At 32.2% G+C, this 21,330-nt stretch overlaps 1 protein-coding gene across 1 annotated transcript; it reads left to right on the forward strand.

Annotated features, from left to right (window-relative positions):
* The first annotated feature begins 281 nt into the window (after window positions 1–281).
* Window positions 282–15,859, forward strand: LOC145323677 (uncharacterized). The gene is made up of 26 exons (XM_080166121.1): window positions 282–457; window positions 1,556–1,669; window positions 2,090–2,161; window positions 2,525–2,618; window positions 2,885–2,931; window positions 3,859–3,968; window positions 4,605–4,717; window positions 5,028–5,101; window positions 5,585–5,692; window positions 5,922–6,027; window positions 6,259–6,371; window positions 6,691–6,772; window positions 7,322–7,402; window positions 7,959–8,069; window positions 8,592–8,654; window positions 9,233–9,307; window positions 10,134–10,214; window positions 11,004–11,065; window positions 11,626–11,742; window positions 12,415–12,528; window positions 12,962–13,069; window positions 13,322–13,463; window positions 13,809–13,912; window positions 14,522–14,588; window positions 15,218–15,271; window positions 15,758–15,859. The coding sequence occupies exons 1-26, from the start codon at window positions 360–362 to the stop codon at window positions 15,842–15,844; spliced, it is 2,397 nt and encodes a 798-aa protein (XP_080022247.1). The 5' UTR covers window positions 282–359; the 3' UTR covers window positions 15,845–15,859.
* The last annotated feature ends 5,471 nt before the right edge of the window (window positions 15,860–21,330 follow it).

Below are 21,330 nucleotides of genomic sequence, written 5' to 3' on the forward strand. Positions count from 1 at the left end.
TATTGATTTTTCGGTTGGTGCAATATTTTCATTGTAGGGATGCTTCATATGGGTCTTGGAATGTTTTAAGGCCATTTTTATGTCCACGGCCCAAAAAAGTTATTTTATTTATCGGCTACCATTAAAGATAAATGGTTTAAATTTCTTGTGAAAATTCGAGTAAATATGAGTCTCGACAGCTAGCTATAATAGATTAGATGTTTGACATTTTTAGTGATGATTCCTACGTTAACTCTAACATTGTCAATCTGTGTTTTTTTAGTATTATTAATCCTTTTTTCAGATTAAAATGTAAATAAATCAAAAGACAAAAAATAATCTCTCTTTAAAAAATTTCTTGTATATAAGTGACCCACCAAATGAAAATGGCTTCTTTTATCTGTACAGCTAATGTTAATAACAATAACAGCAGTGGTAATAATGCATCAGGCAGGGGATATAATCCTTTAGAAAACAGGTTGGTAATCAGGACTCTCAAGGTATAAGACAGTAAATGATAAATTAATGTAAACACCCAATTATGATGAACAAAATTGTAACTTGAGATTAAAGCAATGGTTTGTACGTGTACCAAACAATTAAGATTTATTAAAATATCCCTACAATTTTGAAGCCAACAATTGAGAGAACTATAGTTTCCAAGACTTGGGGACCAGTATAATTTACAGTCCAATCTCCAATCCCTTACTGGGTAGTTGTTATTTTGTTGTGAGCGCAATGTTCCGATATTTTGTTTCAAGATATTTCTTCCCTATTACCATGATTTTTAAATGAAGATTTCTATGATGATTAGGCCTTATTTAATCCTAAGCAAAGTATATTTGTTCGTTTGTCCGTCTGATTTGCTAACATAGAGAAAAAAATAAAAGAGAGGAATCGAAGCAACTAGAAGACGAAAATAGGCAGTGGGCCTAGAGGCCTACTCAGCTCTGTTGCAGCGCTAAAATTTATTGTTATTCCACTACTTTTTAAATGGGAGGATTAAAAATTATTAAAAAAAATATTTTTTTACTTTTTACTATTTCCATATTTAGGGCAAGAAAATTAGATTAGATATTTTCGTTTTAATGTTTTAATTAAAAATTACATAGAATTTTATTTTTATTTAAAAAAATTTGTTCATGAAAGATGAATCCTTCTATTTCTAAAAAGAGGGAAATTTTTTTCATAATGAACATTCAGCTGATTCTGACCGTTGCTAAATATCACTTTTCTTTTTATTCACATTATTATTTATGATTGACTTACAAAAAGCCCTGGGCGGTTTTTGATTTTTGTCTGCTTCTAAATTTAGGGATGGGGAAGTAGTATTTTACCATGAAAAAGGGGTGAGTATTCATCCTCTTATCCTTTTACCTTATGTTTGCTAAGCTTCGCCTTATGGATGTTGTCATCCTTATTAGTGCTTTTCCTCCAAGTGCCTAGAGTGAACAGAACCCCTCTCCCATCCTTTATATTTTTAATTAAAATGAAAGTAAAGGGAGAGGGTTGTAGTTCTGTGCTCGACTTTTCACTTTTCAGGAAAACCACTTCTTATTTTATGTTTATTTTTTAGGAACATCACAATAAAACCTCCGCCAGTGGGTGACATACTAACAATTGAAAGAAAAAATATTGGCGGCTTCATCACATATCCACAACCAGCCGCCGCAGCCGTCTTCATCGAACCAAAGGAAATGATTATTTTTAATTGATAGCTAATTCATGGTTATGAATGTTAGTTTGTCTGTATGTAATGCACGCTTAAAAATTGGTTAGTTTAGAATAGGGGTTTAAGGGGATAAGACAACGGACATTAAATTGATATTATCGGTGGAAAAGATTGAGCACTACAAGTTTGAATTAATCAATCATGATTAAATAAAAGTACCCAAAGTTTTAAGACTACTAATTACAGATGTTTTAAAATGAAACTTTGGGTACCAGTATAGTTTATAGTTTAAACTCCCATCCCCCAATACGTTAATAACAACTTTAGGAAGGCATATATGTATTATTCAGGTTGGGTTTTAAAGGGGTGAAAAATTAACTAAAATTACATAAAATTGACGTTTAATGAAACAATAATTTGAAGAAAAAAAACTAATCTAAAGGAGGAGGCTATTGATATTGTGGAGCATATTAAACAAGAAACTATTGAACAACAAATTGAAACTGAAAGGTATGGGTATTATTTTGAGTAGTGCAGCTATTTTTATATTTCAAATGTCCGTTTGTAAAGCTCTAATTAAAGTTAGACGTCTGAAATTTCTTGTTAAGATTCGCTTGACCAAGAAAGTATGTAATCTGTTAGTTACCTATTTTTACCGTCCGTCAATCCCTTATGCTATCACCTATATTCATTATACTGAGAAGGTTGAGTATGATTTTCTTGCATGCTATCAAAGGATAGATAGACATCTGAAGTTTTTTTTGTAACTATGAGCAAGCATCCCCTCTTTAATGTAAAGGTTTTTTCATTTATTGTTTTTCATTGCTGCGCTACTTCTAAAAAATATTTATTATCCTTGTTTTTTTATTCTAGGCCATTGTTACTGAACGCTGATGTTCTTGCTGAAGTAGTTAAGGATGAACCAGTTGATATTGAAGAGTATTCCTTGGTTGATAAAGAAAATAATGTAAGCTTTTTTTACAACCAAATAAATATTTAATGATAGGTAATTATTTAAAGTTATTAAGCCATCAATAGCAGAAGGTATAAAAACTCTGTGGGTCAGTAAAGTTTTCAGTCAGAAGTCCCCTTCTTTCCTTACTTTTGCCCCTTTATAAAAGGCAAATGTTTAGGTCACGGGAAGGCTTTATGAGGGGTATAAGGGGGGTGAGTCGACAACCCCCTGGCACAAAAAAAAATTTAAAATGTATAGGTAAAATACTTTGTTTTTAGGTTCCGCTAGGGAAGAAGGAAAAGTTATACGAATATGATCCCAACAGGTAAAAGATTCTCTGAAAAGCAAATCTCAATTGAATATTTCATCAAAAAAGTGTGTGTGTGGGTTTTATTTCTATATATAGTTCCCACCTTACCGTTAAATAATCCACATTCTGACCTCAACCAAAACCATGATATTTTTTGTGAAGATGTTCCTTTCCAGAGAGTACTTAGTATTTAAGCTACCTTGTCCGTCAGTTTGTCGGTAATGCTTCAAAATGCATTTTTATTGATATGTAAAGGTTGACATTCTATTATTTAATTTATCCTTATATTATTTTCTTCTCCCACTTTTTATGACCATTGACATCTGCTCTTCAATTTAATCTGTATGTTTGTTCAGCCAGGATTTTTTTTGTGTGATTCGCCCCTTGTGCCTGCTTTATCATCATTGGTTTCAAAGGGGGGGGGGCGAAAGTGACACTTTTTGAAACCAAAACTAAAAGTCAAAGGAACTCAACTAAAAAAAGTGTTACAGGTCTGACATTTTGCATGGCAGTTGCTTTATAGGGGTACAATATGGAACTGTGAAAAAACGGCGGCGCAACCGCCGAAAACCGCCGAGAAAAGGCAACAAAAATTACGGCGGGAAACGGCGGTTTTCGGCGGTTGCGCCGCCGTTTCTTCACAGTTCCATATTGTACCCCTATAAAGCAACTGCCATGCAAAATCTCATACCTGTAACCCTTTTTTTTAGTTCAGTTCCTTTGTTGACTCTTAGTTTTGGTTTCAAAAAGTGTCACTTTCGCCCCCCCCCCCCCTTTAGAACAAAATTTCCAGTATGGCTTCGAATCCGACCAATATCCACCATACTGAAAAATCATTAAACTAGTTTTAATCTTATAATAATTCATTTTAATATCCGCTAAAAGCTGTGTATAATAAGATGCGATGAATAAATATTCTAATATTTATATAAAACTTTTCAGTTTTGCCCGAAACCTGACAGTGAAGGAGTTGGTACGACTAGAATTTGGTATCGAACACGAACAACACAAATTTGTTTTTACCGGGGTGCCCTTTGTTAATATCAGAAATGGTAAGTTTCTTGTTTCATTTTATCGCAGCTACTTCGCTCATCGGGATGGAAGGGACATTGAAGGTGAAGTACCTAAAGTTTTGCCTAAAATTTTGGGTACTCTTATTAGATCTTAAAGAAATAGTTCAAACTTTAAAATCCTAATTTTTGTTTTACGCTAAACAAAGTGTTATTTTGTCTATCATAATTGGGGATGTACATAATTTTATCGTCCATTGTCTTATTCTTGTATCCCTGTGTTAAATTAAGATATTATTGTAACTTTAAATTTTACAAAGCATTTGATTGATAAAAAAAATGCTTAGGTAGGTATGTTTAAGAAAGATTAATTTGAATTTTATTGAGTTGCGCCTGTTTTAATTTCAATGCATTTTTACAACTATCCGTTTGCATGTCCGTATGTCAACAGATAGAATTTATATTTTGGTTTTCGCCGATTTTCAAATAATAAATCCTTATTAATCCCAGTATTTAAAACAGTTGCCTAGGTAATTTTTGTTTGTTAAATTAACGCCAACCAATAAACTCATCTTCAAGAAAGCTGGGAGTGTTTATGGCTTTTATTTCGAAAGTATTTGGATGGTTTTAGGCTACTTTTCTACCCCGCACCTCATTAAAAATGATTATTTTTTTCAGTGCATAAAGAAGAGTATGAGGGAATGTTGGTTTCCAAATCAAAATTAGAAATTGAAGAAAAAAATCTTCCAAAACGAAAGAAAAAGTCGACAAGAAAATCTAAAGAGAAAAAGGTAAATTTTTCTTTAAAAAATTTGGGAAGATTACTATGACCAATGATTGGTCATTTATTAAAAAACTTGCTTTGTCCGTCCGTTTGGCAGTCTAAGTTATTTTGATCTCATATATTTGTTGGGTATCTAGATTTTTATTTGTCGCTCTTTTTAATATAGAAAGAACTGTTTATTAAGTTAATTAAAAAGAAAAACAAATAATTTTGTATCTATTTCAGAGGTATCTTTTTTTTTATTTTTCTAATTCTTCCATCCAACTATCTATCAATCTATCAGTCCATAATATTAATCCCTTTATCTATCTATCTAGAATGATGTAAATGTAAAAGAAGAGCCTATGGACTGGGAAATGACGGCTGAAGAAGAAATTTTGAAAGCTAACAAGTAAGGATTTATTATATTTTACTTGTTATGGCTGCGCAATGTATGGACATATTTGTACCTGTTTCAGTTACTTTGTTTGTTAACACCAACAGATGGCACAATATGTTTCTCCTTAACTGTGAACCTTCTTAAAGGTCCTGGAAGGTTTTTTGAGAAATGGTAGCACATTCCTCCTCCCTCCTTATATTTTTACTAGCTTCATCGCAATACTTCACTTGAAATTCACATGATAAATCCTTTTCCATTATGGCTTTGAAACCGATTAATATCTTTTAGATAAGAACTGGTTCTCAACCACACTGAAAAATGTTGTATCGTATCATTTTATATCCAGTTTTGTATCTTCGACATCTCGGGGCTAAAAGAATGGTTTTAATCTTATTTTTATCTTATATTTTAATTATAATTGTAATGAACATTTTTATAACTGCGGATAGCTGTTTAAAATACGATGCGATAAATAACTATACCTACTTTACCCAGGGAATGGTCCAAGAACAACTACAGAGTCATTGAGAACCTGGATCCAGGATCCTGCCAGCAGTCACAACCATCCTCCAAGCCTGCTGCTCTCCAAACTCCAGGTTCCAGGTATAAAACAAATTCTTTTAACAACTCATATTGTCGTCACAGGAAGGTGATTGGTTCGAATCTCGTGATGTTATCATTTATCGAGTGAATACTTTGACCCAAAAACACATTACCATGCATAATTAAGACTTCCAGACAAAGGTTGTGCAATCAAAGGTTTTGTTTTTTAAAGTTTGAGATGCTAATGCCTTTGAGCTACTATAACACACACATCCTATTACTAATTTAGGTCAGATAGTCCAGTTATGATGGGGCCAGGACTAAACAAGGAAAGGTATGAACAACATAGGCCTGCCAGAAATAAGTTTCTACCTTTGCCACTTCAAAATAGCCAGGTAGTGTTTTTTTATTGATGTATAGTACTAAGATGTTCATCTGTCTGTCGGCAAAAGATCTCCAAAAACTGTGCTAGAATTAGGTCAAGTTTTTTGGTTGGTTTCATAGAAACTGTATGTAAAACATACAAAAAAATATAACATATATCTTGTAATACTAATAATACTCTTATAAATTAATCAATACATCTATTTATTTATCTATCATAATCTATCTACCTATCTGTTAAGATTGAAGAAGCAGTAGACGACTTAGAACCAGAATCTGGTGGTGAAGACATAGAGAATGAGAATAATAGTGATGAAGATTATGATCCTCAAGAGGATGGTTACAGATCTAGCAAGTATGTATATTGATAGATAGTTGGATAGAAATATGGTGTATCATGGGATTTAGAGATAGAAATGTAGACAGTTAGATAATAAATTCAATAATTAGATTTGGAAGATTATAATCCTCAAGAGGGTGGATTCAGGTCTAGCAGGATAATAGATAGATAGGTGGATAGTTGAATAGATAGATATATAAGTTTTATATAGATGTATTTAGTTAAAACGTATTTCTTGTAGGTAGAAAGGCGACCCACTAACAATCCTATCAAAGCATAGTTCATAGTCTTTTCTTTTACAAATACTATAGGACAAAAAATTTATTAATTTTAGGTGGAGTCCAGATTTAAGTGAACTCAATGAAAACCTAATTCACGTGGAAATTGAGGATAACTCTAATACTGGCTCTGATCAGGTAGATAGATAAAAGGATAGACAGATAGATAGTCAGATAGCCAGACAGATAGATGGATAGATAGTCAGATAGCCAGACAGATAGATATACAAAACCTATACATACCTAATTCATACTGGCTTCAGGTAGATAGATAGATAGGCAGACAGACAGACAGACAGACAGACAGACATACAGATAGACAGACAGACAGATAGACAGACAGATAGACAGACAGACAGACAGACAGATAGATAGTCAGATAACCAGACAGATAGATATACAGAACCTATACATACCTAATTCATACTGGCTTTTATCAAGTAGATAGATAGATAGGCAGATAGACAGATCGATAGATAGATAGACAGGCAGATAGTTAGTTAGTCAGACAGACAGACAGGTAGATAGATAGATAGCAAGACATGATTAGTTGGATAGCTATACATATGATTGTTGATTCGTATAGATTCTTTTTCCTACAGACGTCCTGATCGGTCAAGTAGTTTTGCCGTTTTTAAAAAAGCCCGTTTTTTGGCCCCACCCGGTATATTGTTATCCTTGTTTTAGATTACAATAAAGGACGAGTTAACCGCGGATGATGTAGAAAATACTGATGATGTCAAGATTGTTGAAATTGGAGATTTTAAGGTTTGCATTTGATATATTGTACTGTCAATTATACAGGTCCTCTAGGTTTTATAAACTTGTCCTCTCATTTAATGTTCTAAAAACTTTCGGGACTTTACAAGATGAATCGAACTAAAAGTGTTTAAACCTTTTCACTAACAATAATTTTAATTGGTGTAAAATTCCTTCTTAATTGAGGGAAATTTTTAAAATGATTAAACTTAAATTGTTTAAAATTGGAAAAAATATCTAAAAGCTAAAGGAGAGCAAGTGATTCTAATCACCTTCCTGCATTGATCAATAGTATTTTTTAGTGAATATACTAGGTTTATGTTTAATATTTGGTTTATCGACTAAAAAGTTGTTTCCATAGTGCGGGAATCATATTTTTCCGCGTATTTTCTATAAAGTTACCTTTGTTTACCATTTTGACAAACTGTTCATAATCATAACCAAATGTATATAAATGAAACGGACATAATTAAGAACAGTTTGACCGAATAAGCAATTTTGATCAAACGCTAACACACAACTTTACGGAAAAAAATCTGCAAAAAAAATGACCCTCTTTTTTCAGGTTGAGACTTTTGGAGACTATTCCAAGTGTCCTCGCTGTTCTAAATTTATCAAGTCTACTTTCATCATTAGGCATATCAAGAGCCATGATAACCCTCCAACCTTTCTCAAGGTGAGAATAAATTAAAAGTTAGACATACAGAAAGATAGTCAAACAGACAGAAAGACAAACAGACTGACTGAAATCAAGTCTACCTTTATTATTAGGCAAATTAAAAGCCATGATAACCTACGAACCTTTCTTAAGGCAGGTATAATGATATAGATTGCTAAATAGACATACAGACAGACAGACTGAAATCAATTCTACTAGAATCATTAGGCATATCAAGAGCCTCGATAACCCACCAACCTTCCTTAAGGTAGGTACAGATTATGATAGATTGATAGCCTAACGGACAGACAAACTTTAAAACTGATAGATAAAAAGACTGACCGACCGACAGACAAACAGACTAAAATAGATCATAGATAGATTGACGGAAAGACAGACATATAGATGGAAGAACAACTCCTTAAAAAATAGCCTAAATCTATAAAAGAAACAATGGTAAGTGGGAGCAACATCCAGACGGACGGACGTAGTCGTACAAACAGTTGAATAACACCATTATATTTTTTGTTTTTATTTCAGTGTCCTTACAAAAACTGTAAAGTCTCATTTAACAGATCAAATAACATGTACAGACATTTAAAGGTAATTTTGTTTATCATCATTAGGGGATGTTCACTGGTTCAGTATTAGTTATTTCTCGTATCGTATTATAAACGGCTTTCCGCGGATATAGAAAGTATAATTATGAGATTAAAACTGGTTTTAATCTTATGATTGTACATTTCTATATTCGTAGAAAGCTGGATAGAATACGATGCTAGACATAGTTTTTTCGTATAGATGAGAACCGGTTCCTATCCACCGGATTCGAATGAATACGAGAAAATTATTTATTGTCTATTGTCCCTTAAGAATTAAAAGATTTACTTAATTCATATAAAACATCACGTTTTTTTCTTTGAATTGTCCTTTTTTGTATTGCAATGTATTATATTTGTGTTCTTTGCTACTTATAAATGTTGTCATCCTAGTTAGAAGCGTAGTAGCTATGTTATTATTTATTTACTTTGTCTGTCCATTGGCAAGTTGATTTTCTTGGCTATTTAAAAATTTACTTTTTTATTTCCTTTACTAAATAAAGAGCCTCTTGTATACATTTAGTATAGTCCGTCAGTCTTCTGTCGTTCATGCTACTAAAGAATATCCTCACTTATGTTTAGGTAATCCACAACGACCCATCACCCTATATCTGCTGCTATAAGACTTGTGATCAAGTAAAATTTTCAGAATCAAAGGTAAAAAAATCATTTGCTGTTTATTGTAGGATTTTAAAGATATTGTCGCATTTGGAGATTTGCTTAATATTAGTAAATTATTCTATAAGTTACCTATTCATCTATATTGGATTACTCTTTAAATCAGTAAGGAAAGGGATTAAGGGAAGGGACATGGACGTTGGACTGTATATTTTAACTGGTGTCAAACTTTTCAAAACTAGTTCATCTTTCATTGTTTAAACAGTAAAATCTTTAGCTACTTTTCAACCAACTAGCGGCTGTGCCCCTAGCATCTAGGGGCTCTGTATTTAAAGGGCTAGTAAAATAGCTTTAAGAAATCTTAAGACCTAAATCTGAAAATGAAATAGCCTTAAACCACCTATCTCAAGATTATCTTAAATAGATAACCCTTTAAGTTCAGTAGTCATAGATATCTTAAGCTTTAGACAAAAACACTTACTACTTTATATATTAGGATTACCAACAGAAGGGGTTATTTTGTCTATCATAATTATTTTATACAATAATTTATCGTCCATTGTCTTATCTTCTAAGATCCCTGATGACTACACTTTATTTTTTTTCTATAATTTCCATTGTCAGACTGGAACGTTTAGGAGGAAATTTCATTTTCTCAGCTGCTATTACAGTTACATGGGAGATTTTTTATAAGATTCTTATGAAATAGGCATCCAGGACTTTTTTTGATTCCTCTATTTAAGATAGACATCTGAATTTTTGTGTGTAGATCTTTTTAACCGTTTTGCAAATAATTCTTGAAATAACTCAGTCTGTTTAGCTTGTTATTGCTGTGTTACCTTTGGACATAATTATCCTTGTTAAGGATCTACGTGACCACATCCGGTCATTTCACAAGTCCACGGTGGAACGGGAGATAGAAGAATTAGAGAATGGAAAGTTTCAGGTATAAAAATATTAAAGGTATTCTTCCAGTCTTGAAAGGAATTATGCACGAACGAGAGCAACTGATACTAAGCACCATCCAGCATTGATCCATAGTATTTTTTTAGTGATTATACTAGATTTATGTTTAATATTTGGTTTATCGACTAAAAAGTTGGGTTTTACCATCGTTTTATATGGGAAAAAAAATTTTTAAATGTAAAGCATTTTTTGATGCAATATTATCTGATGCTTTGTTAAGTTCAAAGGACAAAATAAAATGACACGACAGAAATGCATCAAATGCTGTAAATTGCAAAAGTTCATTAATTAAACTGTTTACAATATTACAAGTTACCAACCTTTTTTCTAAATATACATTTTTAATCAAAATACTATACTTTTGTGTCAAAGCTTTTAAACAACAGTTTGAACTCATCAAAACATTTGATGGTATTGCACCAAAAAATGCTTAACATCAAAAAGTTTTTTTTTACATATAAAAACATGGTGAAACCTAACTTTTTAGTCGATGAACCAAATATTAAACATAAACCTAGTATATTCACTAAAAAAATACTATGGATCAATGCTGGAAGGTGCTTAAAATTACTTGCCCTCGTTCGTGCATAGTCCCCTTTTAAGTGAATAGCTCTAATTTTGGTAGATGATAAATATTGTTGATGGGGAGAAAGTGTGGTTGGTAAAAAGTTTATAATTAAAAAAAAACATGCGTTTTGTCAAGTAAAGTAATATTTAAAATGTGTTTTCTTACTCTTTACTGTGTTACACTTCACTTTTCTTTTTTTAGTGCACCTATCCTGATTGTGATAAAGTTTACGGCAAGAAACAACATCTAAAAGAACACATTAGGTATTTTGAATTTGTTTAATAGATTGGAAGGAGTCATTTGCACTTTTGGATGCTTGGATTTTTTTCAATGTAAATAGTTTACTGATAATAAGATCATTAGAAATTGTGAGAAAGCGCAAAATATTTCTTTGTCTGTCAGTCTGTCGGTCGTGCTACAAAAGACTTTAATATACTTATATGTAGATAAAGGTTTCGTGATTTTATAATCTCACAATTTTTCTTCACTCTCTTTTTTTCGACAATTACTGAACTTCTGCTCTATGATTAACCTTATTTATCAATAAGAAATGTTGTCACCAAGAGGGAGAGGGGACAATTACACCAGCCCTCAAAGTTTTTTAACAACTTTGTCTTATTCGTTGGATTAAAAAACAACTTTGGGAACATTGGGTGAATTTTGATCGGTTGGTTAATTAAGTTGAGTGTTGAAACGATTCAACCACCATTTTAATCTACAAAATGGGTAATTTGTATATCATCATTGGGGGTGTACATCAAATTATCGGCCATTGGTTATCCCTTTAGATTCCTGATTATCATCCCGGTTTTTTTTCTTCTAGAAAGCACACAGGCGAGAAGAAATATGCATGTGACGTTTGTGGAGAAAGATTCTATGTTCATGGACATATGAAGAGACACTTGTACAGTCATACTGGCATTAAACCTCATGCTTGCAGGTAGATAGATAGATAGTGAGAAAGATAGACAGATGGTTGGATAGATAGATAGACAGAAAGATTCTACGTTCATGGACATATGAAGAGACACTTGTACAGTCATACTGGCATTAAACCTCATGCTTGCAGGTAGATAGATAGATAGTAAGAGAGATAGATAGATAGACAGATAGACATACAGATTCTATGTTCTTGGACATATGAAGAGACACTTGTACAGTCATACTGGCATTAAACCTCATGCTTGCAGGTAGATAGATAGATAGTGAGAAAGATAGATAGATAGACAGATAGACATACAGATTCTATGTTCATGGACATATGAAGAGACACTTGTACAGTCATACTGGCATTAAACCTCATGCTTGCAGGTACATAGATATATAGTCAGATATACAGATAGATCGATAGACAGACAGCCAGATATACAGAAAGATGGGAATGTGAGGCTATGTTCACTTCTTTTAATAAGAGGATGAAACATGAAAGATATCTGTATAAATACCTTATTTAGATTGGAATGTGGGGCTATATTTTCCTCTTCTAATAAGAGGATGAAACATGAAAGATATCTATGTAAATACCTTATTTAGATTAGAATGTGGGGCTATATTTTCCTCTTCTAATAAGAGGATGAAACATGAAAGATATCTATGTAAATACCTTATTTAGATGGAAATGTGGAGCTATTTTTGCCTCCTACGGAGGGAGGATGAAACATGAGAAGGCTCAGCACAGTGAAAACCCTTACAAGCTGGAGTGCGACATTTGTGGTAGGCCTTTCAGGTACACAATTTTAGGTTTTCAGCTTGTCTTTGGTGCATTCCTTAAAATCCCCGTTGAGTACTAGAACCTCCCCCTCCCCTCTAACTCATTTTTTTAAAGTAAGCGGTGGTTAGTTTGTTTTGCTATGTCTAACCCCAATGTTGGATGTGGGGCTTCCTAGTACCAAATAAAACTTAAACTAATAATCTTATCTCTCTTATTCAATTTATTTCAAAAATAAGTGGGGAAGGATTCAGTGCTCATAAGGATTTTTGAGATATATTGTTATATTATATATAAGAAATTTTTACTTATAGGCTTCTACTCTATAACTATCGATTTGGCGTTCCAAAACGCTATGGAGGAAATGTAATTCAATCAATTGCTAAATGAAATAGATTTTTGACATTTAACGTAAAGATTCCCTTGAAGATAATTTGTTTCCCTGTTTTAGATTTGACCGAGAACTAGACAAGCACAAGATGACCCATCTAGCCCCTAGCGAGCGTGTTGCCTACAGATGCTCTTTCTGTGGAATCATTTTTGACAGCATTTCTCATAGGTAATAGAGGAAAGAAAGTTTTAAACAGGGGTGTATATTCTGTACAAGATTCATTTATTTCCCCGGCAGCAAAATTATTTAATTTTTCTTCACCCCCCCCCCCCCCCACATTATTGTAATGTAGTTACCATCTAGAGAAAAAAGAAAAAAATTATGATCTTTTTGATACATCATCTTGAATATGGATTTGGGGGGTTCCTGTATACGATTAGGCACTTGAGTAAAACTAACAAACCTTATTTTATATACTAGAGAGCGCCACGAGAAGCGTCACCAGGACAAGGACGACTTCCATTGTGAAGAGTGCAACAAATATTTCAAGAATGAGAAGAATCTGCGTCACCACAACAAGGCACACCATGAACAGAATGGGGAGCATGTTAAGAAGCATCAGGTATGTCAGGGAAATGTTTGATTTATTTAAGATTATAGCTTAGATCATTTCAGCATAATTAAAGTTGTAAGGTTTTTGTCTATTCTTTAAGATCTCCACTGAATTAAGCTCCTTGGTAAGTTTTTAAGTTTTTTTTAGCTATTTTATTCTTTGCACAAAGGGTTTCTAAATGCTAGAGAAGATTGAATTAGAGTCAAAAATCATTCTAGGCATTCAATATTTTTCGTCTTTTGTTTGGCCATATGGTTCTCAAAAAAAACAACATTGTATTGGTCTGAGTTTTAGCCGCTTTTCATCCGATTTTAGAAAGTGTAGGTTAACATAAAACAACTTTTTTGTGTTAAGAATGCAGAAAAGAAGATAAAGAAGGAACCGCCAAAGTATAAGTGTCACATGTGCAACATTGACATAATGTTTCCGCTTACTGCACTAAGGAGACATCTAGCGAGGTAATTACAAACTAAATTCTAAAGAGTCTCCAAAGCATAAGTGTCATATGTGCAATATTGACATCATGTTCCCGCTTACTGCACTAAGGAGACATCTAGAGAGGTAATTATAAACTAAATTTAAAAAGAGTCTCCAAAGCATAAGTGTCACATGTGCCGTATTGACATTATGTTCCCGCTTACTACACTAAGGAGACATCTAGCGAGGTAATTAAAAACTAGAATTCAAAAGAAGACTTTAAAGTATAAATGCATATTTGGAATATTGTTTACTGGTGGCTATGCCCCTTTAGGCCTCTAGGAGGGGCATTTGAAGAAAGAGGGGGGGGGGGGGGGGGTGCGAAGTCAACCCTTTACTTTAGTTTCAAAAAGAAAAAAAACTTGATAGAGAAAGTTATTTTTTTTTTCATTGGATATTTCTCTTGGGGGGAGTGGTGGATGTACTCTCTCCCAAAATAGTTATATACCTGTCCAGAACTTTAAAGAAGCTTCACTGTCAAATAGATCCGTGTCGGTCCATTGGTTACCAAGTTCATGCAGTACACACATATAGGCAGATAGACTCAAAGATACCCTTTTACTTTTTTATAAATCATGTTTTTTTTTCAGAAAACATAGCACAAATTTTAAATGTGAGAAGGAGGGGTGTAACAAAACATTTGCACAACAATATCAGGTAAGTTCGCTAGATGCAAATAAGCGATGATAAAATTAAACAATATTATTAACTACAATATTTTTAGTTATAGAATAATTTATATAGCAAATTGCATAGGTATATACAATGTTGCTTAACGGGTTTATATTTATCATATTTTTTTATATAAAAACTTTAACTTTTTCTGTTTTTACAAGCTAAGCTACTCCACAATTCAAAATGCCCGTCTGTCTCCGTCCGTAACACACCAAGTGGAGGAAACCTGTTTTTTTCTTAGTTTCTATTCAATATACACGGCTGAAACTTCTTGTCAACATTCCCATCAAAATATTTTGGATAATAGTATCAAAATTAAATTTCCCGTTGTTCTGAGTATCCAGTATGTAATTTGACCGTCTGTCTGTCAGCTATCATACAAAAAAATAACTATTATAAAATATAAAGGTTTCGTGATTTCTTTCTATTCAATATATTCATCATCCTAACAAATGATCTTTAAATCTCCTTGTCCGTATTCCTTTCCATGATTTTTTTGTGCTTCGCTACTTATAGATGTAGTTATCCTTGTTTATTTTTAAAAATCATTGCATTACAATCGCAGCTTATCGACAATTATAACACAAATATATACGTTCTTTTTTATTCAGTTTGACGCTCATATGAAGCTGCACGCACACAGACATTGTCATCTTTGTGGAAAGGTTAGTGATTTTTATAAACGTAGCTGCTCTGCAAGATGTCTATGTTAGTTGGTTGTTAAGCTGGGTGGTTAATATTTATTTATCGCATCGTATTATAAACAGGTTTCCGCGGATATAAAATATACAATTGTAAGATTGAAACCTGTTTTTGGGCCCCGTGATGCTGAAGGCACGGGCTTAAAAAATGGGTTAATCTTATGAATTAATATCTTTATATATGTAGAAAACTGGATATAATCCGATGCTATACTTATTTTTCAGTATAGCTGAGAACCGGTTGCAATTCACCCGATATTAATCGGTTTCAAAAAAGTATACGACCCGCTTCCCCCCCCCCCCGCATGCATGGGGCCACCCAAAGTTTCCAATCTAACCAATGATAAAGGTGTTTATAAGAAATTCGGGTACAATTGTAATTTACAATCCTATATCCCCTCCCCTCCCCCTGACTCAGCTAGAAAACAAGTTTATTTTTTTATATTTTAGGATTTTAAACGGAAACAAAACGCCGATATCCATCTAATGGGAGTGCATGGATTTACTAAAGAAGATTTGGTAGCGCAGGGCAGATAATTTAACCAGGAAAAATAGTTCATCATTCAGCTTCATTTACAGCTTCAGCAATGGATTTGTTATTACTTGGATCTTACACCAGATTAACATGCTGTACTCTAATGAAGTGAAACTTGAAGCTGGCTAAAATTACGACCCCCCCCCCCTTCAGCCCCCTTTACCCTATCCCCTCCTCTCCTTCTGGATGAACAAACTGACCAATTAGTGATGTCCTTGGAAGCAACCTGTATTGGGCTTTCACTTCCGCTTATTGTCTCATACGAATAGAGCTTCATAATCGCCAAAAGACATGAATAGCTAAAATTTAGTTGTAGTTGTTTAATTCTCCTATCTTAACCCAACCAAACCAAACCAAACCAGTTTTGTAATTAAGGGGGGGGGGGGTTAATGCAACCATCTCGTAATCAATGCGCCAATGGCACCTAGAATCCGAATTTCATGATGAAATTTGGTATAAGTAATCCTTGGTAGGTCTATTTTCCCTAAATCGAATAAAAAGTTGGAAAAGTAACGGCTGGCGGCTCAGCCGTTTGGTCGGTTTTTGGCTATACCTACTTGATTTTTCGTTTTCATTATGGCTGAAAACCGTTTCTTATTCATTGGTGGATGGAAGTCATCTTAATATTAGCCAGCCGGAAATACCATTTCATTAAAATAGTCGAAAATCTGGTGCAATATCCAAGTAATTATATATTGATTATTATACAGGGTGTTTCAAATAAAACTGCGTTTTCCGGTTTTGGGAAACAGCCAGTAGGAGTATGAAAAAAATAATTATATGTCCATATTCTCTATAAAAATATGCATTGAACTTATAAAAGGTGTTTTTTAATATCTCTTAAAACAACGCCACTTTTTAGAGCCCAAAAAATTTAAAAAGTGTGTGTGTTACTGTATTCGCGTAGAATTTTATGATATAACGTTGAATTAAAATCTTGTTTTACTTGAAAACAACATTATAGCATGCACAACAAAATATTCTAAAAATTACATTTAAAATTTATTTTAAAATACATAAATATGAAAACAAAAATCAATTTTCTTATTGCTTGCATTTTGATTCTTAGTATTAAAAATGTTCATATTCGTTCATCATCCCTCCCCCTATAATTTCTTAATTTTGATTGACAGGTCATAACAGATTAACTCATAAAACTTAATTAATCTAAGAAAACGCATTTTTAGCAACAATTTAAACCAAAATAACTTTCTTATTAATTAAGATATTCAAATGAAATAAAAAGTGACTTGTTTTACTTATTGATATGCAAAGTAATAAAAGAGATCTTTTATGAAAAATAACTTTGCCATAGAGAAATAGAAAAAACAAAATTCTGAATAATCTAAAAAGCTCTTTGCATGAGGCCAAAAAAAGAAAATATGTAAAAAATCTCATATGGGGACATTGATTTACCCTTTTAATACTTTCATATTGTACTTTTAAACCAAAATGTTACAAAATAAATAAGTTAATTGAATATAATAGGTAGTTATCACAGTTTTAGCATGAGGCATTTTTACCCTACATGTACTTATCAGTACAGCCACATTTTTAGAGATATCAAAAAACACCTTAAGAAAATGTAATGTACATTTGTACAGAAAATATGCTTATATAATTATTTTTTTGAAACACCGTGTATATTGTTATATGAATTTATTAAACAACACTTGAAATTTATTTAATATTGTGAATAAGCCTAAAAAAGTGTTCTGAAATTAAGTAATTAATACATCACCTAAAATTAACCTAAACATCACTAAGTTTAATGTGAATTTTGAATTAAGTTCTGAATTAAATGTAGATAAGTATAACTTTATAGTATTATTAATTGAACTTGTACATCAAAGTGACAAAATACCTTATGTATCTCATTTAAACCAAAGATAACAAGGATGACAACATCCATAAAAGCGAAGCACTGAAACGGTAGGACAAACGGACATTAACACTTGTATAGTGTCTGAACTGAATAATCAGAATATAAAAGTATAAGAGTCGAAGAAAAATTGTGAGTAAATTTGTTGAAAAACTGCTTGATACAGGATAATGTTTATGGACATACTTACATTTTTAGGACTTGATTATAGAGTTGCTTCGCTTATAATATTGTTCTTTGTTGTCCCAGGAATCAATATACCAAAAATCAGATCAAACGGATAATTAGATCACATAAAAATTAGTTGTTAAAAAAGTAGAAAAATCAACATGTTTAAAATGGACGTACGGACATTCTGGTAATGATTATAGAGTTGCTACGCTTTCTAAATCGTACCTCACTAATACAGGAATCACCATGCAAAGTTTGAAATTGATAGGATAATTCTAACATGCCTAAATTAACGAATAAAAGCTATCTATCTCGGACGGACGGACGGACGTACGGACCGACCCTAATTATAGAAAAGCTTCGCTTTTAAAAAGCTCATTTCTTTACTGATAATACCTTATTTAAATGCATAATACTAAGTAAAAGCCTAAGATTGAAAACTTTTGTACCTTAAAATTAAAAAGTTTTTGCTAAAAAAATTTAAACCAAAGAAGATAAATTTTTAGTATTAGTTTATGAACAAAAATATAATTATATATCTAATTTTGTTTTTCATAATGGGTTAAGTTCTATAAAATTTCCTTTAGCCTTACATAGATATAAAGGAATATGTTAGACTTTAGAAAACAGAAAGCTAACCGATAAGCCTAAGAAAGGGAGGAGTAGGTTGCGCTAAAAATTCGTAAAGTTGTGAGTTTTAAGGGTTAAAAAATAGTAGTAGATCAGTAATATTAACTAAATATGTGTATTTCTTATTGAAAAGAACTAAACCTTGTAAAAACAATCAAAAGCTAACATAAATTTTTATCGTTCTATTACTGTTTTTAACTTAATACTCACAACCTTACGGAGTTTTAGCGCAACCTACTCTTCCCTTTGTTAGGATTTTACCCAATATCTTTATTCATATAGGATAAATTTAGATAAGCTAATCTATAATTAACTTTGTCTTTACCAGTACAAGGTACTTTTTATCCTAATTTGTAATAATGGCATGCTCATAGCGTTATCAATCAAGAAATTAAATATTTGTGTTTTTCCTTTCAGCCTTTTTTTTGTCTTGAAATTGATTGCTACGCTTCTTATAGACATAATTATCCTTTCTTGTTAGTGTAATATATGATTTCTCAGTATGGCTCAGAACCGGTTTTAGTCCAGCGGATATGAATCGGATTCGGAGGCATATAATTTAGTGCCATAATAATTAAAACAATTTCTAGTCTTATTAGTTAAACTCTTGCTCATTGTTTAATAGTGCTAATTTATTTTAGGGATTTCAAGGGATAAGATAATGGTGGATAAATTGAATTGTTGGTGGTAAAGTTTGGACATTGCTACTTTCTATCATTTCCACCGATAGATTTAAGCAAACAAAGGCAAAACGTGTTTATAAACTTATATAGTATAGTATAGTATAGTCCCTTTCGTGGCAACGCCCCTTAAGGGGGCGATTCGTCGTATTTTCAAAATGGCTTTTCATAGGTTATTTTAGGTTAAGTGAGGTATTTGCCCCGCAGGGTTTAGGCAATTGGCCCCGCAGTGTTAGAGCCATCCGCAGGGGCTAGAAATAGATAGGAGAAAAGCTACTGAGAAAATACGAGGAAACGCTCCTAAAGGGGCGCTGCCAAGAAAGGAACTATACCCCTTATTTACAGTCCATAGTCTACTCTGATTGGTTACAACAAACTAGCTGAGTCCAAACTTTACCACCAATATTTTAATCTACTAAAGGTATAATTTTGCTTATCATAACTGAGATTATTATTCAATTTAAGTTCCATTGTTTTTATCCCTTTAGAACCCTCTTATTACCTATAGATACTAATTTAGAAGTCTGCCATAATATTATATAACACAACAGTGCTATAAAAATACCAAAAAAATCTTTCAAACATTTTTGTTATTAAAGTATATATATTATTATCTAGTCAATTAAAAATGAAAAATCTTCCAAAAAATTATTTAGTTATAGTAATTAGTTTTACATTAATAGTGAATTTTAGTTTAATTTGAAAAATACCTAAACTTAACCTTAAACCAAAATGATGAGCTTAAATCCAATCCTAATCAAATGTAGTATACTTAATAATTAAAATCATTTAATTATTTTAACTTAATTTTTTGTGAATTTGAAACATAATTTTAAGTTGTGAATTCTTATTTAAATTTAAAGGGATTAGGTATTCCATTAAAGCTATATTAAAATTAACACTTTTTTATTTTTATAATCTTTCAAAATGGCCTAGAACCTTACACAATTGTAGATTAATCTGTATTAATGGAATTCAACCCTTTAAGTTATGTATAAAAAAACCAGTGATATAGTGTAATGATTTTTTTGTGTGTAATATATGTATATAAAATATTTTTACAATTTATGATTTGAATTAATTGTTTAATTGCTTGTAAATTTTCGAATATTTTCCCTAAATTTTATGTAAATAATCAACTATTTTTCATTATTGGGGATGTACAGCAGTTTTCTTCCATTGTCTTATCCCCTCAGATCCCTGACAATAATATTCATTTTTGCATTTTTGATAACTTCCAAATTAATTGTAATATATGATAACAGTTGAAATATGTAGGATGTTGTATATTTTTTTTTAAAGATAAATAATTTTTTTTCTGCTTATCTTTTATTTTTTATCCTTGAAAGTTTTTAGTAACATTGACATTGGAGTGAGGATTTATAGTGTTTAAATTAGTTGGACAAAAACAAAAAATAGTTAGTAGCGCTGCTACTCTACTACTAAGATGTTTCTTCATTTCATTGGCGGTGCTTTCACTTCATACTAGATCAACGAAAACACTCTTCTACACTCCCTATACTAGAAACCGCCGTTTGATTTTGAATTTTGATGCCGATCATATTAGATTTATATACTATCCGCCAAACTGCTGTAATAAATGATTTTATGGCGCTCCCGGCCCAAAAAGGCAGATTTACCGTGTAGTGATAGGTTTTAAATCTAATCCTACTTTAAGTAAAGTTCTTTATAGTTCCCAGCAGGTTTTATCCTATTGCTTTGGAGTGTACCTTAATCTTCCGAGAGAAATTATCCCCAGAAAAAATTGCATTACCCCCTTAAAAAAAAGGTTCACTCAAGATGTCTGAAACAGCAGAACTTTCTTGGATTTTGGGAAGTATGATTTTTTTGTAGGGCGATTTTTCTTGAGTATGGAATAATCATTTTACAATCTCCCAAATTAAGAGAGTGGGTACAATGGGCTGTTTATTACACTAATCCACAAAGTGTAATAATAACGTTATCTTATTTTATTCGTTGGCTTAACAAATTTGGAAACTTTAGTGAATGATTGGTTAATATTTAAGTTAAGTGTTTAAACGTTTCAATTACCAATTTTAATCTACAGAAGGGTTAATGTTGTGTATTAACATTGGGGATGAACATCGAATTGTCGGCTGTTACT

Source organism: Acartia tonsa, chromosome 7, assembly GCF_053477335.1.
Source record: "Acartia tonsa isolate MP-2025a chromosome 7, ASM5347733v1, whole genome shotgun sequence".
In the NCBI taxonomy this organism is placed as follows: domain Eukaryota; kingdom Metazoa; phylum Arthropoda; class Copepoda; order Calanoida; family Acartiidae; genus Acartia; species Acartia tonsa.